This window comes from Fusarium tjaetaba (assembly GCF_013396195.1).
Source record: "Fusarium tjaetaba strain NRRL 66243 chromosome Unknown NRRL66243_c0000125, whole genome shotgun sequence".
In the NCBI taxonomy this organism is placed as follows: domain Eukaryota; kingdom Fungi; phylum Ascomycota; class Sordariomycetes; order Hypocreales; family Nectriaceae; genus Fusarium; species Fusarium tjaetaba.
The window spans coordinates 176,875-197,436 of record NW_023501321.1 but is presented as its reverse complement, the minus strand read 5'-3'; the positions used below and the strand labels follow the sequence as shown (position 1 = coordinate 197,436).

General features: G+C 52.0%; 8 protein-coding genes across 8 annotated transcripts; 5 read left to right on the top strand and 3 right to left on the bottom strand.

The window, feature by feature from the left end:
- Positions 1–1,058: 1,058 nt before the first annotated feature.
- FTJAE_6489 (AAA family ATPase) lies at positions 1,059–3,260 on the top strand (the record flags this gene model as incomplete). The annotated part of the gene is made up of 5 exons (XM_037353106.1): positions 1,059–1,080; positions 1,146–1,257; positions 1,314–2,214; positions 2,267–2,654; positions 2,725–3,260. 5 exons carry the CDS (start codon positions 1,059–1,061, stop codon positions 3,258–3,260), a joined length of 1,959 nt encoding a protein of 652 aa, XP_037206497.1.
- A 693-nt stretch (positions 3,261–3,953) lies between these two features.
- Positions 3,954–6,143, bottom strand: FTJAE_6488 (ARG81-like transcription factor; the record flags this gene model as incomplete). The annotated part of the gene is made up of 4 exons (XM_037353105.1): positions 3,954–3,963; positions 4,153–4,952; positions 5,023–6,024; positions 6,069–6,143. 4 exons carry the CDS (start codon positions 6,141–6,143, stop codon positions 3,954–3,956), a joined length of 1,887 nt encoding a protein of 628 aa, XP_037206496.1.
- A 925-nt stretch (positions 6,144–7,068) lies between these two features.
- On the top strand, positions 7,069–8,970 carry FTJAE_6487 (uncharacterized protein; the record flags this gene model as incomplete). Its single annotated transcript, XM_037353104.1, has 5 exons — positions 7,069–7,356; positions 7,428–7,811; positions 7,877–7,944; positions 7,994–8,495; positions 8,572–8,970. The coding sequence occupies 5 exons, from the start codon at positions 7,069–7,071 to the stop codon at positions 8,968–8,970; spliced, it is 1,641 nt and encodes a 546-aa protein (XP_037206495.1).
- A 1,008-nt stretch (positions 8,971–9,978) lies between these two features.
- FTJAE_6486 (major facilitator superfamily transporter) lies at positions 9,979–11,829 on the top strand (the record flags this gene model as incomplete). Its single annotated transcript, XM_037353103.1, has 4 exons — positions 9,979–10,311; positions 10,373–11,037; positions 11,103–11,243; positions 11,316–11,829. The coding sequence occupies 4 exons, from the start codon at positions 9,979–9,981 to the stop codon at positions 11,827–11,829; spliced, it is 1,653 nt and encodes a 550-aa protein (XP_037206494.1).
- A 468-nt stretch (positions 11,830–12,297) lies between these two features.
- FTJAE_6485 (L-lactate dehydrogenase (cytochrome)) lies at positions 12,298–13,632 on the bottom strand (the record flags this gene model as incomplete). Its single annotated transcript, XM_037353102.1, has 3 exons — positions 12,298–13,010; positions 13,073–13,407; positions 13,457–13,632. 3 exons carry the CDS (start codon positions 13,630–13,632, stop codon positions 12,298–12,300), a joined length of 1,224 nt encoding a protein of 407 aa, XP_037206493.1.
- An 819-nt stretch (positions 13,633–14,451) lies between these two features.
- Positions 14,452–16,508, top strand: FTJAE_6484 (flavin containing protein; the record flags this gene model as incomplete). Its single annotated transcript, XM_037353101.1, has 3 exons — positions 14,452–15,198; positions 15,273–16,277; positions 16,350–16,508. The coding sequence occupies 3 exons, from the start codon at positions 14,452–14,454 to the stop codon at positions 16,506–16,508; spliced, it is 1,911 nt and encodes a 636-aa protein (XP_037206492.1).
- A 364-nt stretch (positions 16,509–16,872) lies between these two features.
- Positions 16,873–17,925, bottom strand: FTJAE_6483 (Class II aldolase adducin n-terminal; the record flags this gene model as incomplete). Its single annotated transcript, XM_037353100.1, has 3 exons — positions 16,873–16,965; positions 17,038–17,554; positions 17,627–17,925. 3 exons carry the CDS (start codon positions 17,923–17,925, stop codon positions 16,873–16,875), a joined length of 909 nt encoding a protein of 302 aa, XP_037206491.1.
- A 728-nt stretch (positions 17,926–18,653) lies between these two features.
- On the top strand, positions 18,654–20,472 carry FTJAE_6482 (aldehyde dehydrogenase C-terminal; the record flags this gene model as incomplete). The annotated part of the gene is made up of 5 exons (XM_037353099.1): positions 18,654–18,762; positions 18,849–19,218; positions 19,312–19,946; positions 20,030–20,291; positions 20,349–20,472. The coding sequence occupies 5 exons, from the start codon at positions 18,654–18,656 to the stop codon at positions 20,470–20,472; spliced, it is 1,500 nt and encodes a 499-aa protein (XP_037206490.1).
- Positions 20,473–20,562: the final 90 nt, after the last annotated feature.

Sequence of the window (20,562 nt, the reverse complement as noted above, 5' to 3'; positions counted from 1 at the left end):
ATTAATTAGTAATTCCTATTTTTATTGCTTTTAGATAGTATTAAGTAGATATAGGTAAAGAGAAAAAGACCTAAAGATAGCTAAGGATATTAATTAATAAAACAACTAGATTATATATAGAATAAACTGCTAAGTTAGTATAATGCTGAAATTTACTTAGAGATATACATGCATAGCATCTTAGCTAGTTAATAAAGAAAGTGTAGGCACTGGGGCTATAGCTAACAATGAGTCAAAGAAGACTCAAGGTTATAAAGAATTCAAGCTTAAAGATCCGGGGCAAAGAGAGACGGGGATAGCATCGTGCTGCATGAGGGGATATCTTTTAAGATCCTATTATGTTGCGGGTTTGGATTAATAGTAATACTTACCAACCATTCCATTCCATAAGGGTACATCTAGAGCTAGCAATGGCAGTAGTGCTGATGTGTGTTTAGGGGAGTTTAGTCTTACGCTGTAGCTATCGGTCAGTCATCGTGGTATCGATGTCTAAGTCGTGGGCTAGAAGTGTTATTTGCAGTTGAATCTTGTGGCTGAGGGCTTACTTCAGCACAAAGGACCTAGAGGCGCTTGGGCGGCTGTGTGAGGCACCAATTAGACCATTCAAAATGGGGAATTGTTTCGGAGGATGGGCTCCTAGCTTAATATCGGCTCGGCCCCCGCACACTACAGCATCCCCTCTCCATGTGCAGCCTTAATTACCGCAGGCTTCCATTCAGGCTACCTGGAATCGATTACTTTACGAAACACTCACGTCCAGTTGATGGCCACCTACGAGCACGTCAAGATGGCCTATATGTTGATGGACCTGCCACTGGAGGTTTTTATACTCATAACTAACAAGGTCTGTTACCTTTGTAGCGTTTGTTCTTGGCAAGCTCTAAATATTTTATCCTGGCAGTTGACCAAAGCCGATCTGAAAAGACTTTCCCAAGCCTCGAGGTGGTTTCGGGAAAGTGTTGCCAACAGTCTTTGGAAATCCATCACGATCAAGCCGCAGAGCGAATACCATTTGAATCGCATCCGGGTGACAGGTCTGCCGCAATCATGTCTTCAACATGCCACGCAACTTCACTTCCGGTCTGATTTTGATTTTTCTGTAAGGCGGCGTTGTCCCCATGCAGAGGGACTTGACTATTCAATAGACATTGACGATGGAGATGATGAGCTGCAACATCTGCCGCGATTTTATAGCCTTGCTCAGAAGGCAGAGTCAGTAATTCGGCGGTTCGAGCGCCACCAACTCCAGAGTTTCAGGTAGGAACTGCTGGCTTTGAAGCTCATGAGTCTAGACTCATCTGACACTAGTGTAGTTGGGATTTAGGGACATGCTTGCCGCCCGAAATCCTCGGGGTCCTTGGCGTCATCCCGATTCAACAGTCCTCACTCCAATCATTGAGTTTAATCACTGATCCGACTTGCCGGGCCTCTTATGATGGAGAGTGCGAGATAGATCTATCCCCATTCAGCAGCCTTCAGAGCCTGAGCTGGAGAGGCCCTACCTCTGATAATCTGCACGCGCTTACCGTCGCTCTGCGGAATAATTCGACGCATCTCAGGAACCTGGAATTGGATTTTTTGAATTGGCACGAACTTCGAGAATATCTGGGTTATTACGGCGATGACGAGGATGACCTAGATGGCACCAAAGAGATCAATTACTTTGCTGATGTCGTTCTTGGCTTGAACAGACACTCTCCACGCCCCTTATTCCCAAGAATCCGTGTGCTATCCCTCTCGCAGGTACCCCTCTCAACGGCAATGGCCCATGCCTTCAACTTCGAGACCCTCTCGTCTCTCATGTTGAGAATGTGCCCCAACTGCCATCAATTCCTCAAACGCGTTATGCAGCTCAACCACCCGATAAAGCTGAAAAGACTTGAAATTCAGGAATGGAGCGAGACCTTTGTTCTAGATTACCTTAACGCCTTTGAGGGACTGGAAGAGCTTTTCGTAGGCGAAGCTGGACCGACTTCAGCCCTTGAGCTTTGGGGCCACGTCGCTCATCGCCATCCAAATCTCAAGAGATTTGTTGGTCACCAGAGAATGATCAATACCAACGAAGACTCTCCGCATTTTGAAAGGGCGTGTGATGTGCCGGATCTAGGCATTTCTGGACACAGTATGCACCGAATAAAAGAAGACCCTTCACAGAATCCCCTTGCGAAGCTTGATCTTGAGTTTATTGGCATACCTTGTATGCCAAAACGCCTGGTAAGCCCTCGACGTCCCCATCAGATACGTAAGCTAATTGTGTCTCTTATAGAAATACATCTTATTTCCTTTCACGTCAAAGACTTCATTAAAAGTCCTTCACATTCGCCAGTCAGCCCCAAATATCGAGCAAGGCGCGTCTTGGGCCATAAACGAAGACCCGGCATTGGCGACTTCGATTACGAGAAGCGATACGTCGTCCGAGAGTGGGGAGTCTCTCTCTTGGACCGACTCAGGTCCTACCACCCCAACTGGTGCGGCTGGAGACGTCACCTTCGGACCCAACGCGGTAGAAGTCACTGCTTATAACCACGGAGGAAGCCTTTGGCCTCTGCTGCAGCACGATTTCCGCCAGTTTCTCGAATGGGCTTTTGGGCCGCAGGGCATAGCATCACTGGATATTGTTGCGTTTGGAGATTTCGCCCACGGCGGCCGGGAAAGTACGTATAATCTCCTTCTCTCCAGGAGTACCGATGCAACGAGCAATTTTCGGATCCTTGACCCATACAGACGAGATTGTGAAGAAGTCCAAGATAAGTATCGTGACGCTATGGAGGCCTGTCCGGCAGAACCGCTCTTTAAATTTTGAGATAGTAGTGCTTTCAGAGCACCCCACTCGCGTTGCTGAACTAGACGAGGGTAGATCTCAAAGAATCGAGGCATGTTTGATTTCAGCTCCACATGGTGGCTTGTTTTGGACTCAAAAAGGTGACGGCATAAGCTTCTTTGAGCAGCTACCACACTCTTCGAGGGGGCTTGTAGGTTGCAAATACAAACCCAACGATCCGGATCTCTCAGCCTTATCAAAGGCCTGTCACGAGCTACCTGGTACTACGACAAGAAACCACTTGCACGCGCCCCTTCTCCTAGCCGCCGAAATCGGTGCTCGAGAGTATATGATCAGAAATCCCGAGTTCCGCACGCTTAATGGCCTAGCATGCCAGGATGTACCTGCCCCCCTTTACTTTCTCTTGAGTTTCGACCGCCAGGTTTCACACCAACTAAAGAAAGCCGCCCATCACCACATATTGTCCCGATGCTCTTGAGATCAGGGGCCAATCCACGACGTCGAGACAATGTCTTCACACCCTGGGTGCTCTGGTTACAGGAACCATCGGGGCTCACGCGGAAAGACCGGACGGACGACGATGTGCTCCAGGTTATTGACGTGGCTGAGATCATGGTTAAGTACGACGCTGGGGGGACCAAGGAGTTGAGGAAGTGGTTGAACAATGATGGGTTTCGTGACCGGTCTATTACTGTGACGCGAAGGGGGTACATATTGTTGAATTTCATTCATGAACATGAAAGAAGGATTTCCCATTTGGCTGGGCCATGTTTCTGATAGGAGTGGACAGTGATGATTTGAGAGAGTCAGGTATCTTGTATAGCCGATGGTGAGTTGAAATGTAGGATTGCAACTATATTCAAGAGAGCGTCAATAGATACTGCAAGCTCGTTGATGATCACGCTCTGTGTTGCTTTTAGATGGGAACAAGTAAATGCAATCTTGATGCAGAGCTACCTAATTATAGTCGAGTTGAGTGCATGACTAAGAACTGCAGATAGCCTTCTAGTTCTAAATCCCTTATAAAAGCAATATGACTCAAATTGTACTACGTACGTTGGCATGACGTTAAGGGTGCTAGTCAGATGAGTGCGATGAGCCATTGCTGGCATGGAGATAATGTATATCAACATTGCCAACACCAGTGAGGGTTACTTGTGATAATCCTCCATCAGAGATTACTGTCATCGAGTTAGCTTCTAAGATTTTTCACAGAGCCGATGGTCGTTTATGGTTAGCTTAGCATCAGCCGCACGCCAGTCTCCTGCACTACCCTCCTCCAATGACTCGTCCCCTTCCCTCCTCCTGGCCCCCTCCTCCAGACCTCTCTCAAAACATCAATCCCACTCCTCACGCTTGCTAACCTATACCCCTCGACCTTCTTATACCACCCCCTGAACCTATCCTGCAGACCCTTCTCGAAGGCCTCACTCCCCGCTATAAACGCTGGCCAGTACAAAGGGGCGGAGAAGATGTTCTTCTCGGACTTGATGGCCTCAATGGCTTCTATGGAGGATAGGACGAGGAGAATGTGGGTACGGAGGTAGTTGTGGTGCAGGTGGCGGATGTGTTGCGCAAAGTAGATTATTAGGGCGGAGTGGAAGGCGAGGGTGGTCTTTTGGATAATGAGTGCGCTGGGAGTTGTGTCTGAGTCGGAGATTGAGGACGAGGCGGGTTCCCAGTCGATAATGTCAGATTCGAGCTGGTCGCATTGGTCGGAGAAGTCAGTTGATGGGCTGTTCGGTTGTTGTTGGCGGGACGTGGTGACTTGGTCGATGAGCTCGGTCGTTCGCGCAAGGAGGATGAGAAGGGCCTGAGGAACACCGTAGACGCATTCATACTCGCCTACTTGCTGGGCCTTTGGGGCAGTGACGTGGTTCAGCACTGACTTGGACTTCCCTGGCCCTGCGCTTTCATCTTCGACTTTGTCCAGTAGACTGACGGATAGGGCGGTGCCAAAGTCGGCCTCGGGAGAGGGTGGAGATCCGTCGTTGTAGTCACAAGAGTTCCTGCAGGCTGTACTGTCGTAGATGACGCGGAGGTAGAAGTATATGCGGTGGAGGGAGCGAGCTTTGGAGGAATACGTCGACTTGGTGGCTCTGACGTGGTTCATGAAGCGGAAGGCGCCGTCTAGATGGATGCCACAGGTGCTCGTGTCTCCAGACATGACCTGTGCCCCCCTTGAAATCAGTATATGTGACAACATGATCCAGGTAATCCAGCGTGCAAAGGCAACTCACATTGATGGTGATTTGTGACAGCATCGTAGCCAACAGTTCCTTATACTTGGGCCTCGACTGTGGCGTCGATCTCTCTACCGTTTCCTTCAACAACTTGATCGCCCTGCCCCTAAACGTCACCGCATCCTCCTCCCACCTATCCCCTTCCTTCTCACACCCTCTCTCGCGGTTATCATTCGCCAAGTAGAAAGCGCTGATGCTCAGCAGCGCGTTCCGCAACGCCTCTCTGACCTTTGTCGTGGAGCCGTGCAGACTCAGCTGGCCGGCGGACTGTAGGACGCGAGGGAGGTGGATGGTCTTCCAGGGTGATTTCTCGTACGAGATGACGCAGAAGAGGTGGACGACGCGGTGGACGTAGTGGTTGAGGAGGAAGCGTTCGAGGGTGGGCAGGGGGAGGGGCTCGGGGTTGTGGATGATGGTGTTGGAGGTATCTTTCCACCAAAGTGCGCGGTCGTCTTGTTGTTGAGGGTGCTTGTGGGATGAGGTGTAGTAGTTGAATCTCTCAGGAGGCGCTGTTGTTATTGAAGTAGAGGGACTCTCGGGTGGCCGATCTCGAAGGATAACAGCTGTGTTATCTTGAAAGCTATCTTCAAGAGTGATCGCTGTGCTCTCTTGATATGACGTGAGGCTCATCGAGGCCTCATGAGCATGAAGAAGGGCCCCAAAACCAGTCAGGGTGAATCCAGGGATGGATGCATGTGGAAGATATTCCTCATGACTTGATTCCGGTTCCCAAGAGTCAGCGAAAGAATTACTAGACAAAGACGGCGGAGTATTCTCCGAAGGCAGTGCAGTGGCGTAGAACGGCAACGTGCCGTCGTCCTGGTAGCCTTGTTCAGTATAAGATGGGTCAAAAACGCCGAAGCTGGACAAGAAGAGCTGGCTGTGGTGTGAGGGATCCTTTTTACCCTGGAAGCTGTCGATCTGGCTAAAGATATCATCGAGCTCTGATAGCTGAAGGGTAGATTCTACATTCTCATCTGTGAATCGACGATGGTCAGCCTTGATGCTGAAATGTACTCTGTAGACTAAATACGAGCACTTACCGCAAACGACAAGACTTCGCTGAAGTCTTTGCTGGCCAGGGCCCAAGTCATCCTCAGATTGCCTACTCCCATCATGGCGATATCCGGGAGATACAGCTTCCAAAGGCATCCATCGCAGCCTGACCTCGTAGCCCTCACAGCAGAGCTGTTTGAGCCTGCACTGCATACAACTCGGCCGGGTCTCATCGCACTTGACTTTACGCGCGCGACATGTCCAGCACCCCGCGAAACTCTTGTGACGCCTTTTGCGCAGGGATGCTTGATCCATGGCTCTCGTACCAAATGGCGAAAGTGCTGCCGACGGCGACACGGACAGTGTCTGTGGATGCTGGCGATCAGCAGGGGAGGGGGGCTTGAGAGAGGAAGTTCAAGGCGGTTGGTGTTGATTATTGCGGAGTAATTGAGGACCACTGGGGCCCGCTCTACCCAATATTTAGAGACGTGGTGATAAGAGGCTTCTCCGCAGTCATTGACATAGCCTGCATAGATAGACTACCCTTGTCGTCCAAAGTTCGCCAGATTGGCTGCTACATAATGCAGACGCTTATCGTTGGAAGGAGGGAATTCTGCGGCCTGAGTCAGGCTTGCGCTGATAAGTTGTGGAGAACCTGACGTAGCCCGAAGTTGGGGTGAGCTCCAAGCCCCCCAACCATTCACTGCACGCACTACGGAGGCGCTAAGCTAGCTACAGTAGGTAGCTTGCCTTAAGCAGTAAGTCAAGGAAACTATGTGAACCATACATACCTATCCGCTATCTATTTCCCATTACGAGTGGAGGCCGTTGGCCACGATTAGGTAGCTCACATTCTTGAGTTCTGAGAGGGTAGGCAATGATTTATCCTTGGTGATTGATATTTTGACTAGCATCGTGGGTTAAGACTTTCTTCCTGCTTCTTCTCCTTATTCCTGAATAACAACGACAACGACGATAAGGTTTCCAATCCGCATTACGCCAATTGTACAGTAAATACCACAGCTCAAAGAACAACACAATTCAATCATGGCTGTCAAGGGAATTCCATTATGGCAGCAAAAGGCCGCTGAGGCAAGAGCCCATCGCGATACCTCTCTAGCCAAGGTCGAGCCGCCGTTGAAGGGTGTACCGGCTGCCGAACAGCTGCCAAGGAACTCTCTGGAGCTGGTGCCGCAGGTCCTCACCCCGCGCGAGATTGAGATCACAGAGAGCTACACCGTTACCGAGCTGCTCCAGGTTCTTCGGGAGAGGAAGATCTCGGTTGAAGAGGTCACGCGAGCTTTCTTAAGAAGAGCAGCGCTGGCTCAGGCTACGGTATGTTCTGCTAAATCGAAAAGTCTACACGAGAACAATGTAATGGAAGCTGATGACGGGGGGAACTCCAGACAAACTGCATTACTGAGCTCCTCTGGGATCAAGCTATCGCCCGTGCTAAGTACCTAGACTCTGTACCCTCTCCCCAAGGTGCCCTCTTTGGCCTGCCTATCTCTACAAAGGAGCACCTCGGTATGGTCGGCCAAAATGTTACGTCCAACGCTTCTTTCACTGCCTGGGTCGGCAAGCCCCACGGCTCAAACCTCCTGTTCGACAGCCTGTGGGCCGAGGGCTGCGTCTTCTTCGCCAGGACGACACAGCCGCAGGCAATCATGCATCTTGAGACCGAGAGCAACGTGTATGGAAGGACGGTGCACCCGCTGAACAGGGAGTTGACACCTGGAGGGAGTTCAGGAGGAGAGTCGGCGTTACTGGGTATGAGGGGAAGTTTGTTGGTGAGTGAGCTGGCTTTTCCAAGGATCCTCGCCCCTGTATTGGCATGAGACTGACTCTCTGGAAGGGTATTGGTGGTGATATTGGTGGCAGCATCCGACTCCCTGCCTCCAATACTGGCATCTACGGGTTCAAGTTAGTCGCCTTCCAATATTAGGAAACCCCCACGGCTGACCATGCCCAGACCTTCAACGAAGAGAATCTCAAGTTCCGGCCTTCGAGCCGCATACCTGGGCCGTGATACCATCGCTGGCTGCCCTGGCCCTATGACAGTAAGCCGCGACGGCCTTGAGCTCCTCATGCGCATCGCCCTCGCCGCAAAACCCTGGCGTATAGATCCCCTTGTCACCTTTAAAGAATGGACACCCTACAAGTTCACAACCCCACCTAAGGTCGCTGTGCAATGGTGGGATGGCGTGGTGATGCCGCATCCGCCTATGACGAGAGCGCTGAGGGAGGTGGCGGCTGTATGTAGGAAAGCAGGGATGGAGGTCGTGGATTGGAACTGCGAGGCGTTAGATCATGGCAAAGCTTGGGAGATTGTGTCGGCTTTATATTGGCCGGACGGGGGTAAGGAGATGCTTGATATCTTGGAAGAGACGGGAGAGCCGGCGTTGCCACTCACCAAGCATATTCTTCACGAGCAAGCGTCAGCAAAGAACCGGACATGCACTGAGATGATGGAGGTGAGTGATGTAGCTTCCCCGGAGCTTTGGTTGCCCAGCTGTTCCCTCGGACTAACATTTCCTTTTCCAAACACAGCTTAACCGCGAGCGAGACTCGTACCGCACCATGTACTGCAAAGCATGGTCCGCCACGGCAACGCCTACGTCCCGCGAGGTCGACGTGATCCTCTGCCCTCCATCCTTTGGCAGCGCGCCTCCCCACGAGCAATCCCGCTACTGGGGCTACACCTCGCAGTGGAACCTCCTGGACTACCCGGGCGCCGTATTCCCCGTGACTAAGGTTGACCCTGCCGTCGATGTCAAGGACGAGGGGTACTTGCCGAAGAACGACATGGACAGATTCGTGTGGGAGATGTACGATGGGGAGAAGATGAAGGGAAGCCCGGTAAATTTGCAGGTTGTGGGGAGGAGACAGGAAGAGGAGAAGGTGTTGGCTGCGCTGGAGGAGATTGAGCGTGCTATGGGGCGGAAGTGATGCGAATGGACTAAGAGGGAAAGCATATTGATAGACTCGGAATTGATTGATCTGTCCTTTGGTATATTTGAGCCGATAACATTGTTGTCGATGACTACTCGAACTCTGTATTCACAATGCATCAATCTGTCTGACTCGTGTGTAAAGTCGTTCTAGGGTAGGTTTATCTAGTCGGAAATGACATCATGGTTGCCAGGTCACTCCACTCGGTGTCTAGGAAAGTCGATGCTCAAATGGTAGAATCAGTCAAAGAGAATAAAAATGATCATCCAGCTTGCTATCTTCAGACCCACCACCCCCAGAAACCAGCCAAGCCCCTCGGGCTATTCCGTATCAATCTGATCCAATAAACCCTTCTCCAGAACCAATAAAACCGACTGCATTATCATCATCCCCCAATGCACCCCGGACTCAATTGTACTGGCGCCGCATCCGCAGCCATGCTGACCCCTCCCTCAGTCTTTACCAATTGAAGCAAAGCGCCTCTACTCCTTTTTGCCTTTTCCGACAGTACTCTTCGCCAACTCTTACTTCATCCTGTAGACCCGATATACTAGTGCGAAAGCCCCCTCATTGCCTTATCCCCGCGATACCGATTGCTTGGCTGATAGGCACTAATGGAAGATAGAGAGCGATTAGCTAGCGCCCAGATCTTGCGGGGAATGACTTGCCCTGAGTCTGCCTGCATTGCACTCAAGATACGTGGGTGCATGCATGCATACCTGGATACAACCTCTCGTAAAGCATATGCCTATCATTTGGCGGGTGTTTGGTGTGCTGAAGATTCCATGACTTTATCAGCCATATCAAAGTTCACCACGTAGCCAGTCAACTACATAAACATCCATGAGAGGCCATAATCCTGTCATATTCACTTGAAGACTGTTTTTGCATCTGGCCTCTCTAGACTCATTCTCTCTCTCTCACACACACACTAACTCATCTCTCTTTTCCTCTTGTACTCTGAGCTAGCAGCTCCTATCAACTCTGCTCAACGAGTCCGCCACCATGACTGCCGTCCAGGCTGAACACAGCGCCGATGCGGCCGGCGATAGACTTCCTCCCGGCACCTTCAGGCTCATCGACACAGATGGCAGCATAAGAGGCCAGCACGCTGACGGCGAGGGCGAGGACGATATCATCCTGGTTCCGCAGCCGTCGCTGGATCCTGAAGATCCCCTCAACTGGACTTTCAGGCGCAAGGTCATCCAGACTAGCTGCGTTGTTCTTTACACCATCGTCGTCGCCATCCCTTCGAGTGCCGTCTACTCTATCGTCACGCCTCTCAGGAAGGAAACTGATCTCTCGCTTCAGGACATCAACAATGGAACTGGTATCATGGTCAGAACCCCCCCGATGAAATCCCTGGTGGCATGAAATTCAAACTAACAGATGTGAACAGTTCCTCTTCTACGGCTGGGGTTGTATCTTCTGGCAAGCCATGGCCCTTCAGTATGGCAAACGGCCCGTCTACCTCTTCTCCCTCCTTGCCACCATCGTCATCCTAGCCACGGCCCCCATGTGCAAGGAGCCAGGTCCCTACCTCGCCAACCGTATCATCCTCGGCTTCTTTGGCTCCCCCGTTGAATCCCTTTGTGAGATTTCCATCGCCGATATCTGGTTCACCCACCAGCGCGGCAAGTATATGGCCTGGTATGGCTGGTCGCTTGCCCTTTGCGGAAAGCTCGCGCCCATGTTAAGTGGCTTCATCAACGTTGGCATGGGCTGGCAGTGGACGCTGTATTGGTGTGCTATCTGGAACGGTATGGGATTTATATACTGCTTCTTCTTGATGGAGGAGACCAATTACGATCGGAAGCATGATCAGCTGCCACCCCAGCGGGTTGCTGCTGGAAGCCAGGCATCTATGCAGGCCGGTGACGGGGAGAAGACGGTGACGCTGGACACGACATCCTCTGACCGCGGTGAATCTGCTGAGATACAGTGGCCGCGCAAGACGTATCTTCAGAAGCTCAGTCTCAAGGACAAGCCTCGTCCGAACCGCCTCCTCGAAATCATGATCGCGCCGTTCAAGGGCTTCACTTATCCCGCAGTGGTCTACGCTGGGTACGTTACTACATATACTACCACTCATTATGTCATGAAAGTGCTAACATGAGCTCGCTCTCCAGTCTCATGTATGGAGCAAACAGTTTGGTGTGGCAGGGCTTCCAGAATGCTACCATTGGCACCATCTACACCCTTGAGTACGGTTTCTCAACTGCCGGCGTCGCCGCGGCATACTCTGGTGGTGTCCTCGGTACTATTGTTGGGTAAGTCTTTTACTATGACATCTTTCATCTTCGCTCCCCAACTTCATCAGCGCTAACAGACCTTTGATTCAGTGGCTACTACTGTGGCAAGATTGGTCCTATGCTTACTGTTCGCCTGGCACGGCGTAACGGCGGCATCTCCGAGCCCGAGCACACCCTCTACCTATTCATCGCCTCCATCTTCCTCGTTCCCACCGCCATGATCCTCTACGGCCTCGGCGTGACATACAAATGGCACTGGATGGTGCTGGTCATCACTCAAGTCTTCATGGCCATGAACGCCGCGCTCTGTGTAGCTGGGGCGCTGAACTACGCTATCGGCAGCTATATGGAACTGTCCGGCTCTATGGTGACGACGTGTGTGTTGATCCGGAACACCATGTCGTTTGCGACCAACTTTGGAGTCACACCGTGGTTGAAGGCGACCAATTACATGGTGGTGTACCTTACGGTGGCCGGTATCGGCTTGGTGTGGAACGCGAGTCTGTTCATCATGGCGAGGTATGGCAAGGCGATGAGGGAGTGGACGGCGCAAAGGTACTGGCGAGATGTTGAGTATGCCAGGGCTAAGGGTATGGGTCACTGAGACTGTCCTCTCTGTGTCAGTAATATGGATGAGCGGTTATCAGTTTGTATGTTACTCCCTCTTAGGCGTATTGCTTCGGGACGTTCTTTGTGCTGGCCTTAAGTAACACGTAACTTTATTTCACCGAGGCTGCTGGAATTTGGAACAAAGCGTACGTTGTGATTGAACAGATTATTCTTGCCAAATAATGTCAAGGCATCTTTATATTAGTGGAACAGTCGTGACCTATCCTCACCTAGTGCTAGCTTGAATCTTTGAACCGACCTGGACGTGATCCGATATACCGTGAATATAGAGATGGCTTTGAATGATGGACAGGTCAGACAGATCTCCTTCAGATACGACTGCCATCCCATCAAAAGTTTGCTCAATCTCTAAAGTGTGAGGGAATTTAGTATTTTAATAGATTTGTTGCCCATTCATTTCGTATACTCCGGCATCATTCCCTTACAGGAACTTCATCTTTCATTACAGCTTCGAAATTCCAAATCCATCCCTTGCCACAACTCCAAGCCTATCCCTCTTGATGTCCGCCACTTTATTAACCCCAGCCAAAGCCATCGTTCGACTAAACTCCCTCTCCAGGATGTGCAATACAGACTCAACACCGTTTTGCCCGGCATAGGCGAGCCCCCAGAGCACCGGTCGACCAATCGACACAAAGTCCGCCCCTAACGCCAGCGCTTTGAAGACATCTGCACCAGTCCTGATCCCTCCATCCAGAATGACTGGTATACGGCCATTGACGGCATCGACAATTTCAGGCAGTGCCTCGATTGTTGCGCAGGTATTGCTCAGCTGACGTCCGCCATGGTTTGAGACGATGATAGCGTCGGCGCCATGCTCGACTGCCAGCGCTGCGTCTTCCCCCGTCATGATGCCCTTGAGGATGATCTTCATCTTGGTCACCCCTCGGAGGAATGACATGGTCTTCGCCCAGGTGAGGCTGGAGCTATGCATCTTAGAGCCAGCGCTGGCAAGGAGGTCTGCCGCTTCCGTGGCGGTCCTGGCGTTCATGAGGAGGCGGTTGACGCTGGGGAGTTTCGAGTTGGAATTGGATGGGGTTTCGGTATTGGGGAGGCTCATGCCTAGGGGGAGGCTGACGGCGGTTCGTCGCTCAGCGAGTCTGTTGCCTAGGACAGGAGTGTCGACAGTGAGGACCAGGGCTTCGTATGAAGCAGCTTCGCAAGGCGTTAGTCTAGAAGTGTCTTGATTAGGGGGGACTCTCGGGAGATTTGAATACCTTGGGCTCGTCTAATCAGATTGACGCTCTTCGTGACGTCTTCGTAAAGGTACAACTGCATCCACGGTGGCGGTGCCTGACGCCTAGCATGTCTCATGACTTTCTGCCTGGCCGCTTGGACATCTTCGAGAGAAGTGGTCGATTGTGATGACAAGGTCACATTGACGCCCAAAGACGCCGCAGCCCTGGCCACATCAAGCTCTCCCTCGCCACCAGCCAGCTTCTGCATGGCACTGGGAGCTATGCTGATTGGGAGTGGTGAAGACCAGCCGAACAATTTGGTGGACGTATCGACGCGGGAGACATCGACGAGGACGCGTGGTCTGATGAATAATCTGTTAGGTGTTTAAAAAGCTTTGGTTAGCTGTATGTGACTTCGCATACGAATGGAACTTGGTTAGTGGGTTACCATACCGATTGAATGCATCAACATTGCGACGCAGCGCTTCCTCGTCATCCGAACCAGAAGCATAGAACTCGTATATATGCTGCGACAGCTTGGCTTTGGCTGCAAGCTCGACTTGGTGGAGTGTCAAAGGTGGTGATGAGGTCGTTGCCATGGCCTCAAGCTGGCTCGGGGATACTACAGTACAATGATTGATAGGCGTGATGAACTCTTCAGAAAAAGTATCATCAACTAATTTGTTACTCCAGTCCAAGGTTCTCGACCATCATCGAAGATACGGAGAAGACACGAGAAACGTCTCGGCAATGTGTCCGATGCCGGCTTCTGAGCTGGCAGCAAGGACTGAGCATATCTCCCTATCTTGATAGGCTGCATTCTCAAATGGCAAGATCAATTGAGTCCAGATTCACTATCATCAATTCATTGAAAGCCGAATTCTTAATGCATGCAGATATGACACCCATTGGATCTACTAAGGTGTCCCACAGTGGGGAGCCTGACGCCATTCCTTCTTACGGATAGCGCTCTGGTACTGCTTGGGGCAAGAGTTGGCGCTTTTTGAGCACAATTCAGACACGGTAGGTTAAAGTTGCAGATATCTACAAGTCTACTCAATACTCCCACTCCCATAAGGCAGGACCTGGCGATGGGCTACACGTCACTCACACGTACCTAATACGCTAGCTTGGACATATACAAGTCAAGACCGTCGCCTGGGGATTCCTTATCGAGAATCGGCAGGGGTCCCTTGCATTGATCTACTAATATATGGACTATCGCTCGTCAAGCAGTGGATTCGACAGCGAGATAGCATGTCGTGCTCACCCGGCTGGAAACGGACATTATAGACGGCGCTATTGATGAAGACGCTCAATATCCGATATCAGTCAGGGCTCGACAAGGCATGCTCGAGCAAACTCAAATCAAGCACAGCATACTGTTTGTTCCTTACTCTATGCTATAGATCGGAACCATGGGCAACGTCAAGACAGTCGACCTCGAGAACACCTCGGGAGCCTACTTCGCTGCTGGTACTCTCTCCTCAGCTTCGCCGACTCTCCAAGTCTCCGGCCAGGTCGGCAGTGCCAAAGACGGCACCGTCCCGGCCGACTACGAGTCCCAGATTCATCTTGCGCTCCTCAATCTGCGCAAGATCCTCATCGCAGCAGGCGCGCGCGTCGAGAACATCACCAAGCTTACCGTCTACGTCGTCAACTATGATGCCGCCAACAGGAAGCACACGCGGCACATCCAGAAGTTCCTGAGGGGCCACCGGCCGGCCATGACTCTGGTGCCGGTCAATAAGCTGGCGATGCCGCAGTGGCTGTTTGAGATCGACGCGACTGTCGCCCTGCCGCCGGTTGAAGCCCCATCTCGTTCTCCTACCCTTGCAGCAGCCTCGGAAAAGCACGACGTGGTCATTGTGGGAGCCGGTCTTGCGGGCTTGACGGCCGCTCATGAGCTCATTCGCGCTGGCTTCTCGTGTGTCGTTCTGGAAGCTCGTGATCGCGTCGGAGGCAAGACCTGGAGCCAGGAGCTGCCCTCTGGCGCTGTTATTGATCTCGGCGCTGCCTGGATCAATGACACGAACCAGAGCAGAATCATTGCCTTGGCCGGGAGATTTGGCGCCGATATGATTGAGCAGAATACCAACGGGCACTGCGTGCTTCAGAATGACAAGGGAGAGATCTCCTTATTTCCTTATGGCGAGATCCCTAGGGTATGTGTGCTTCATCCTTTCACGTGAGGTGTACAATATAGCAGCCTTGCTGACGAGGGTATCTTTTCTTCAAGTTCGATGAGGAATCTCGAAAGAACATCGAGATCATCCGAGATATGGCCGAGAGGGACTGCCAGGCTCTGGATACCTGGAACCCGAGAGACACGACCCTCGATTCCATGACCTTTGAGGCCTACCTTCGATCCCGAGGAGCCAGCGAAGCGGCACTGGCTACGGGGACGGTTTGGACGCGGGCGATGTTGGGCCAGGACCCAAAGGACATCTCAGCTCTGTATTTTCTCAACTACTGCAAGTCTGGAGGCGGCCTGATGCAGATGCGGTCTGACCGCAAGCATGGCGGGCAGTACTTGCGTGTAAGACAGGGAACACAGTTGTTCGCCAATGGCCTTGCTTCAAGTCTCCCAGCTGATACAGTACGTCTCTCAACGCCGGTCAAGTCAATCGTCCAGAACGGCGAAGCTGGCTCCATCCTCGTGCAGACCTCGTCAGGAAGAGTCATCTCAGCTCGCAAGGTCATCACGACTGTGCCGGGCCCTGCCCTCAGATCCATCTCCTTCTACCCCGAGCTTCCCCACGTCAAGCAGCTGTGGGTCGAGTCATTGTCCTACGGATACTACACAAAGGCAATGATGGAGTTCAAGTCGCCATTCTGGGCCGAAGCCGGAATGTGCGGCCTCATCAACTCCTTCACCGGCCCTGCGGCTGTTGTTCGCGATACCTCGGCTCCGCAGAGCAACAAGAATGTCCTCACCTGCTTCATGGCAGCAGACCACGGCCGCGAATGGGGTGCCCTTCCGAGCCAAGCGGAGAAAGAGGCTGCGCTGCTCAAACAGCTCAAGAGTCTCTACTGTGTCAACAACATCGAGGACTTGTTCGTCTCGCTGACGTACTACGAATGGAGCGGAGACGAGTGGTCTGGCTTCGGATGCCCTTGCACAGCTCTACCACCTGGCCTTCTTGACACAGTGGGCGGAGATAGCCTTAGGCAGCCGGCTGGAGACCTGCATTTTGCTGGTACAGAGACGGCTGGCGAGTGGAAAGGGTACATGGAGGGCGCGGTGCGTAGTGGTGAGCGGGCGGCCGGTGAGGTTGTGAAAGACCTAAAAGCAGGTATTGTCTGCCGCCTATAGAAACACATCATCAACGATCTGATACTCCCCATCATAAGTGAGATCCGAGCCGTCCATGAAGCCAAAGGCATCACCCTCCAACCTGATCTTGCCGACGCCGTGGTCATCGACTGCGGCTTCAGTCTAGCATGTGTCGAGCTTGTGACAAGGGGAACCTGATGGAGATTAAGAGCATTGTGGGGGAGTCTTTGCGTGAGAGGGAGAGGCTGGAGATTGCGATGCCGACGTTGAGAGTCCTGTTAGGGATCATGAAGGGGTCGTAGTTAAAGGTCTCGGAGGAGAAGCGAGCGTGGGCGACTAAGTTCGAGAAGGCAACCCTTATAGGTAGATAAGATCATAATACAATGGATGCAAACTTCATGTATCGAGCTTCTTCTGAGCCCTGCGCATTCCTTGACATCGTAGTGTTGCCATTGCTAAAGTAGAGATGTATGTCTTAGCTGTTGTCCCGGATCCAGGAAGTTACAGGTTGACGTGCAAGGCCGGATGTGTATTCTAAGCTATTTGCCTATCTAACCCTCGATCATGCACAGAATTGTTCTCCCTTGCTCAACTCGCCCTTTGACTTCCAAATCTCATACTCAAAGTCAGGCTGGAACTCCGTATACAGTGTCTCCTATGGCATATCGTTAGGCTGAACAAACTCACCAAAAGTCACTTTCTCTTCGAGACCTGGAAGCAAACTTACAGGATCAGCGTTCACCTTGTGGGTAAACTCGGCCGCCTCATCACCCACAATCTTCTTCTCCAACCCGGCCGCCTCGACCATAAGCTGCACCTCGCAGGTCCTCTCCAACGCGGTGAACAGGTACGCAGCCTCATCGACAGTCCCGCCGGTCGTCAGCAGCCCGTGGTTCTGGAGGAGCATGACCCTGCCCTTGTCTCCCAATGCCTCGACCAGTTTTTTCCCTTCGTCCTCGCCGAGCACAACACCGCCAAAGTCATCGTATACTGCTTGAACGCCGTGGAAGAGACAGGCATCCTGATTGATGATGTCGACAGGTTTTCCAAATGCAGACCAGGCCTTTCCGAAGCGAGAGTGCATGTGACAGGCGGCATGAATGTCAGGGCGGGCTTTATGGATGGCGCTGTGGATGATGAAGCCGGCGGCGTTGACTGCGACTCTGTTTCCGCCGATGACCTGGCCTTCTTCGTTAATCCGCACCATGTCGCTGGCCTTGAGCATGCCGAAGTGCTTGCCAAGGCTAATTTGCTTGTATCAGCAAGCTTGAACACCTTCACTAGAGACAACAAGAGTTCGCGTGTATTTGACTTACGGGTTGATCCAAAAGGTGTCTGGTTCGACAGGGTCACGGACGGAGATGTGTCCAGCTGTGCCTTCTGTGAACCCTTTGCGGGCAAACACCCTGAATGCGCCGGCCATGTGTTCGAGCTGCCATTGGCGCTTCTTGTACAGGTCGGTGAACTTAGGAATGCCGGGAAACTCGTATCCGCCAGTGGCTAGGGAGGCCGGGATAGTACCCGACGTCGATGCAGTCGTCGATTGCTGAGTCGGAAACAAGGAGACTGTAGTGTCGAGCTTCCGCTCTTCAGTCTGTGTTGTGCTTGTAGACATGGCGTTGGTTTCTTTGCGGGTATGTCTGTATGTAGGCCAGTGTGTGGTCCGGGTTTAGGAAAGTAGGGTTGTGCAATGTCTAAGTTCCGTGGCAGAAAGGGCAGTATCTTGATGGAGATAACAAAGATATGATCCCCAGAGATGGCGTATCAATATAGCTTCGGCAGCTTTTCAACCACCACAAAAGTCCATCACAGACTTTTACGGAGAGGTCGGAAGGGATAGTACGTATCATGCATAGCATGGGTGCGGATGCCTGATGGTCCTCAATTGCCTCCCCTTCTTGTAATAACTGGCGACGCAATGTTTTACTCCCGGTCCAGAAACACCGTATGTTACCCCCAAAACAAATGGGGCTGTTGTTTGCAGCAATCTTGGGCATCAGCTTCCCATTCTCGAGTACGATAAGGGTGGGGGCAGAGGTCTGAGTCGCATTTCCAGGAATTTAATGATTATCTTTGAACCCCCACAATTAGAGAGAAAGAGAAGCAATGCAAGGCGAGGCGTGGATTTCCTATTTCAGCTCCGGGGACCGGAGACCCACTTCAACATTTCGGCATCAGGCCCGGTGGTATCTAGATATGTCCACGTGCGTATATGCCGAATTTCATGGCGACGAGATCCTTCTACCAACATGATAGTTATCTCTGTATCTCGTCATTTCTTCTTGAGCCCGTCCCGGAAATTCGAAAACTCTGAGCATCTCATCACAGCACAATCCTGTCAACATGGCCAACGCATTACCCCAGCTAAGGGATCCCTCTCTCTTCATTCAGAAGAACTTCATCAACAATGAGTGGGTGGACTCCATCTCAGGCAAGACTTTCAATGTTTATGGTAAGCAAGTATATCCATCTCAACTATCTTCATTGTCCCAGATTGAAAAGTTGTTTTCCCACCGACTCACTGACATCTGTCCCCAGACCCTGCGACGGGCTCGGCCATCGGCTCATGTCCTGAGTCAACCCCTGAAGATGCCGAGAGCGCCATTCAAGCCGCCTCAGCCGCTCTTCCGGTCTGGAAATCAGCTACAGGACGGGACCGCTCGAGAATTCTGCGTCAGTGGTACGAGTTGGTTCTGGATAACAAGGACGACCTAGCGACGCTTATTACGTTGGAGAACGGTAAGCCCAAGGCCGATGCAGCTGGTGAGGTTCTCTTTGCGGCGAGCTTCATCGAGTGGTTTGCCGAAGAGGCGCCACGGATTTATGGCGATGTCATTTCCCACAGCCAGTCGAGCTTTAGGGTCTCTACCTTGAAAGAGCCCATTGGCGTATGCGGCCTCATCACACCGTAGGTTTCCTTTGGTCCCTTATCTCGACATGGCGTTCGTTTCCAAAGCCAACAAATCCTCTCTCTACTCACGTTACTGACGCCATGGTCTAGATGGAACTTCCCAGCCGCAATGATTGCTCGGAAACTCGCTCCAGCCCTCGCCGCTGGCTGCACCTCGATTCTGAAACCCGCCTTCGAAACACCCTTCACGGCCAATGCACTCCTCTCTCTCCTCTCCCGCACTTCACTCCCACCCGGCGTTGTCAACTCCATTACCGCAGATGCTAACACCCCCTCGATCGGTCAAACCCTCTGCTCCTCCAATATTGTTCGCAAGATCTCCTTCACCGGCTCGACCCGCGTAGGCAAGCTTCTTATGAGCCAATCCAGCGGGACCCTAAAGAAGATGAGTCTGGAGCTAGGTGGCAATGCGCCCTTTATAGTTTTTGATGATGCAGATCTGGACGTTGCTGTGAAAGCAGCCGTGACGAGCAAGTTCAAGTCTTCTGGTCAGACTTGCGTGTGCTCCAACCGCATCTTTGTACAGAAGGGGGTGTATGATGAGTTTTTGAGGAGGCTAAAGGAGGAAGTCGGCAAGTTCAAGGTTGGGTCTGGGTTTGATGCCAAGACAACGCATGGACCTCTCATTTCTGCGGCGGCTGTTCAGAGACTTGAAGGTCTCGTGAGCGAGGCGGTGCAGGGCGGTGCCAAGGTCGAGTGCGGCGGTTCAGCCCTTATGGATCAAGGTAAGATACATCACAGTCGCGCCCATCTTGCTGCTGCACTCACCGCCAGATCAGGTTCACTGACCTTAGCTGCATCGCAATAGGCTCCAATTTCTTCGCCCCAACGATTCTCAGCAACGTGGACACCTCCATGCGCGTTGTAAACGAGGAGATATTCGGCCCCATAGCCCCAGTCTTCAGCTTCGATGAAGAAGAAGCCATCATCCAGGTCGCCAACAAATGCGATGTCGGCCTTGCCTCCTACATCTTCACACAGGATCTGAACCGCGCGACGAGAATCACCGAACAGCTTCAATTTGGCATGGTTGCAGTCAATAGTGGCGTTGTGTCTGACGCTGCTGCTCCGTAAGTTATCCTTTCCTCTTATCGCCCTCTGAGCAGGAAGCTAATAGCACGGTTCAGCTTCGGCGGAGTCAAACACTCGGGTCTTGGTCGCGAGGGAAGCAAGTACGGCATCGATGATTACCTACAGATCAAGACGGTGGTGCTGGGCAACGTCAATGTGCAACACCGCGCCCTCTTGTAGGGATAAAAGAACCGAAAAATAGTTACAGCTCTGGGATAATATCGAAGTGTAGTAATATTTGCCGTCCAATTGCCAGCCTGAAAGCTCGCC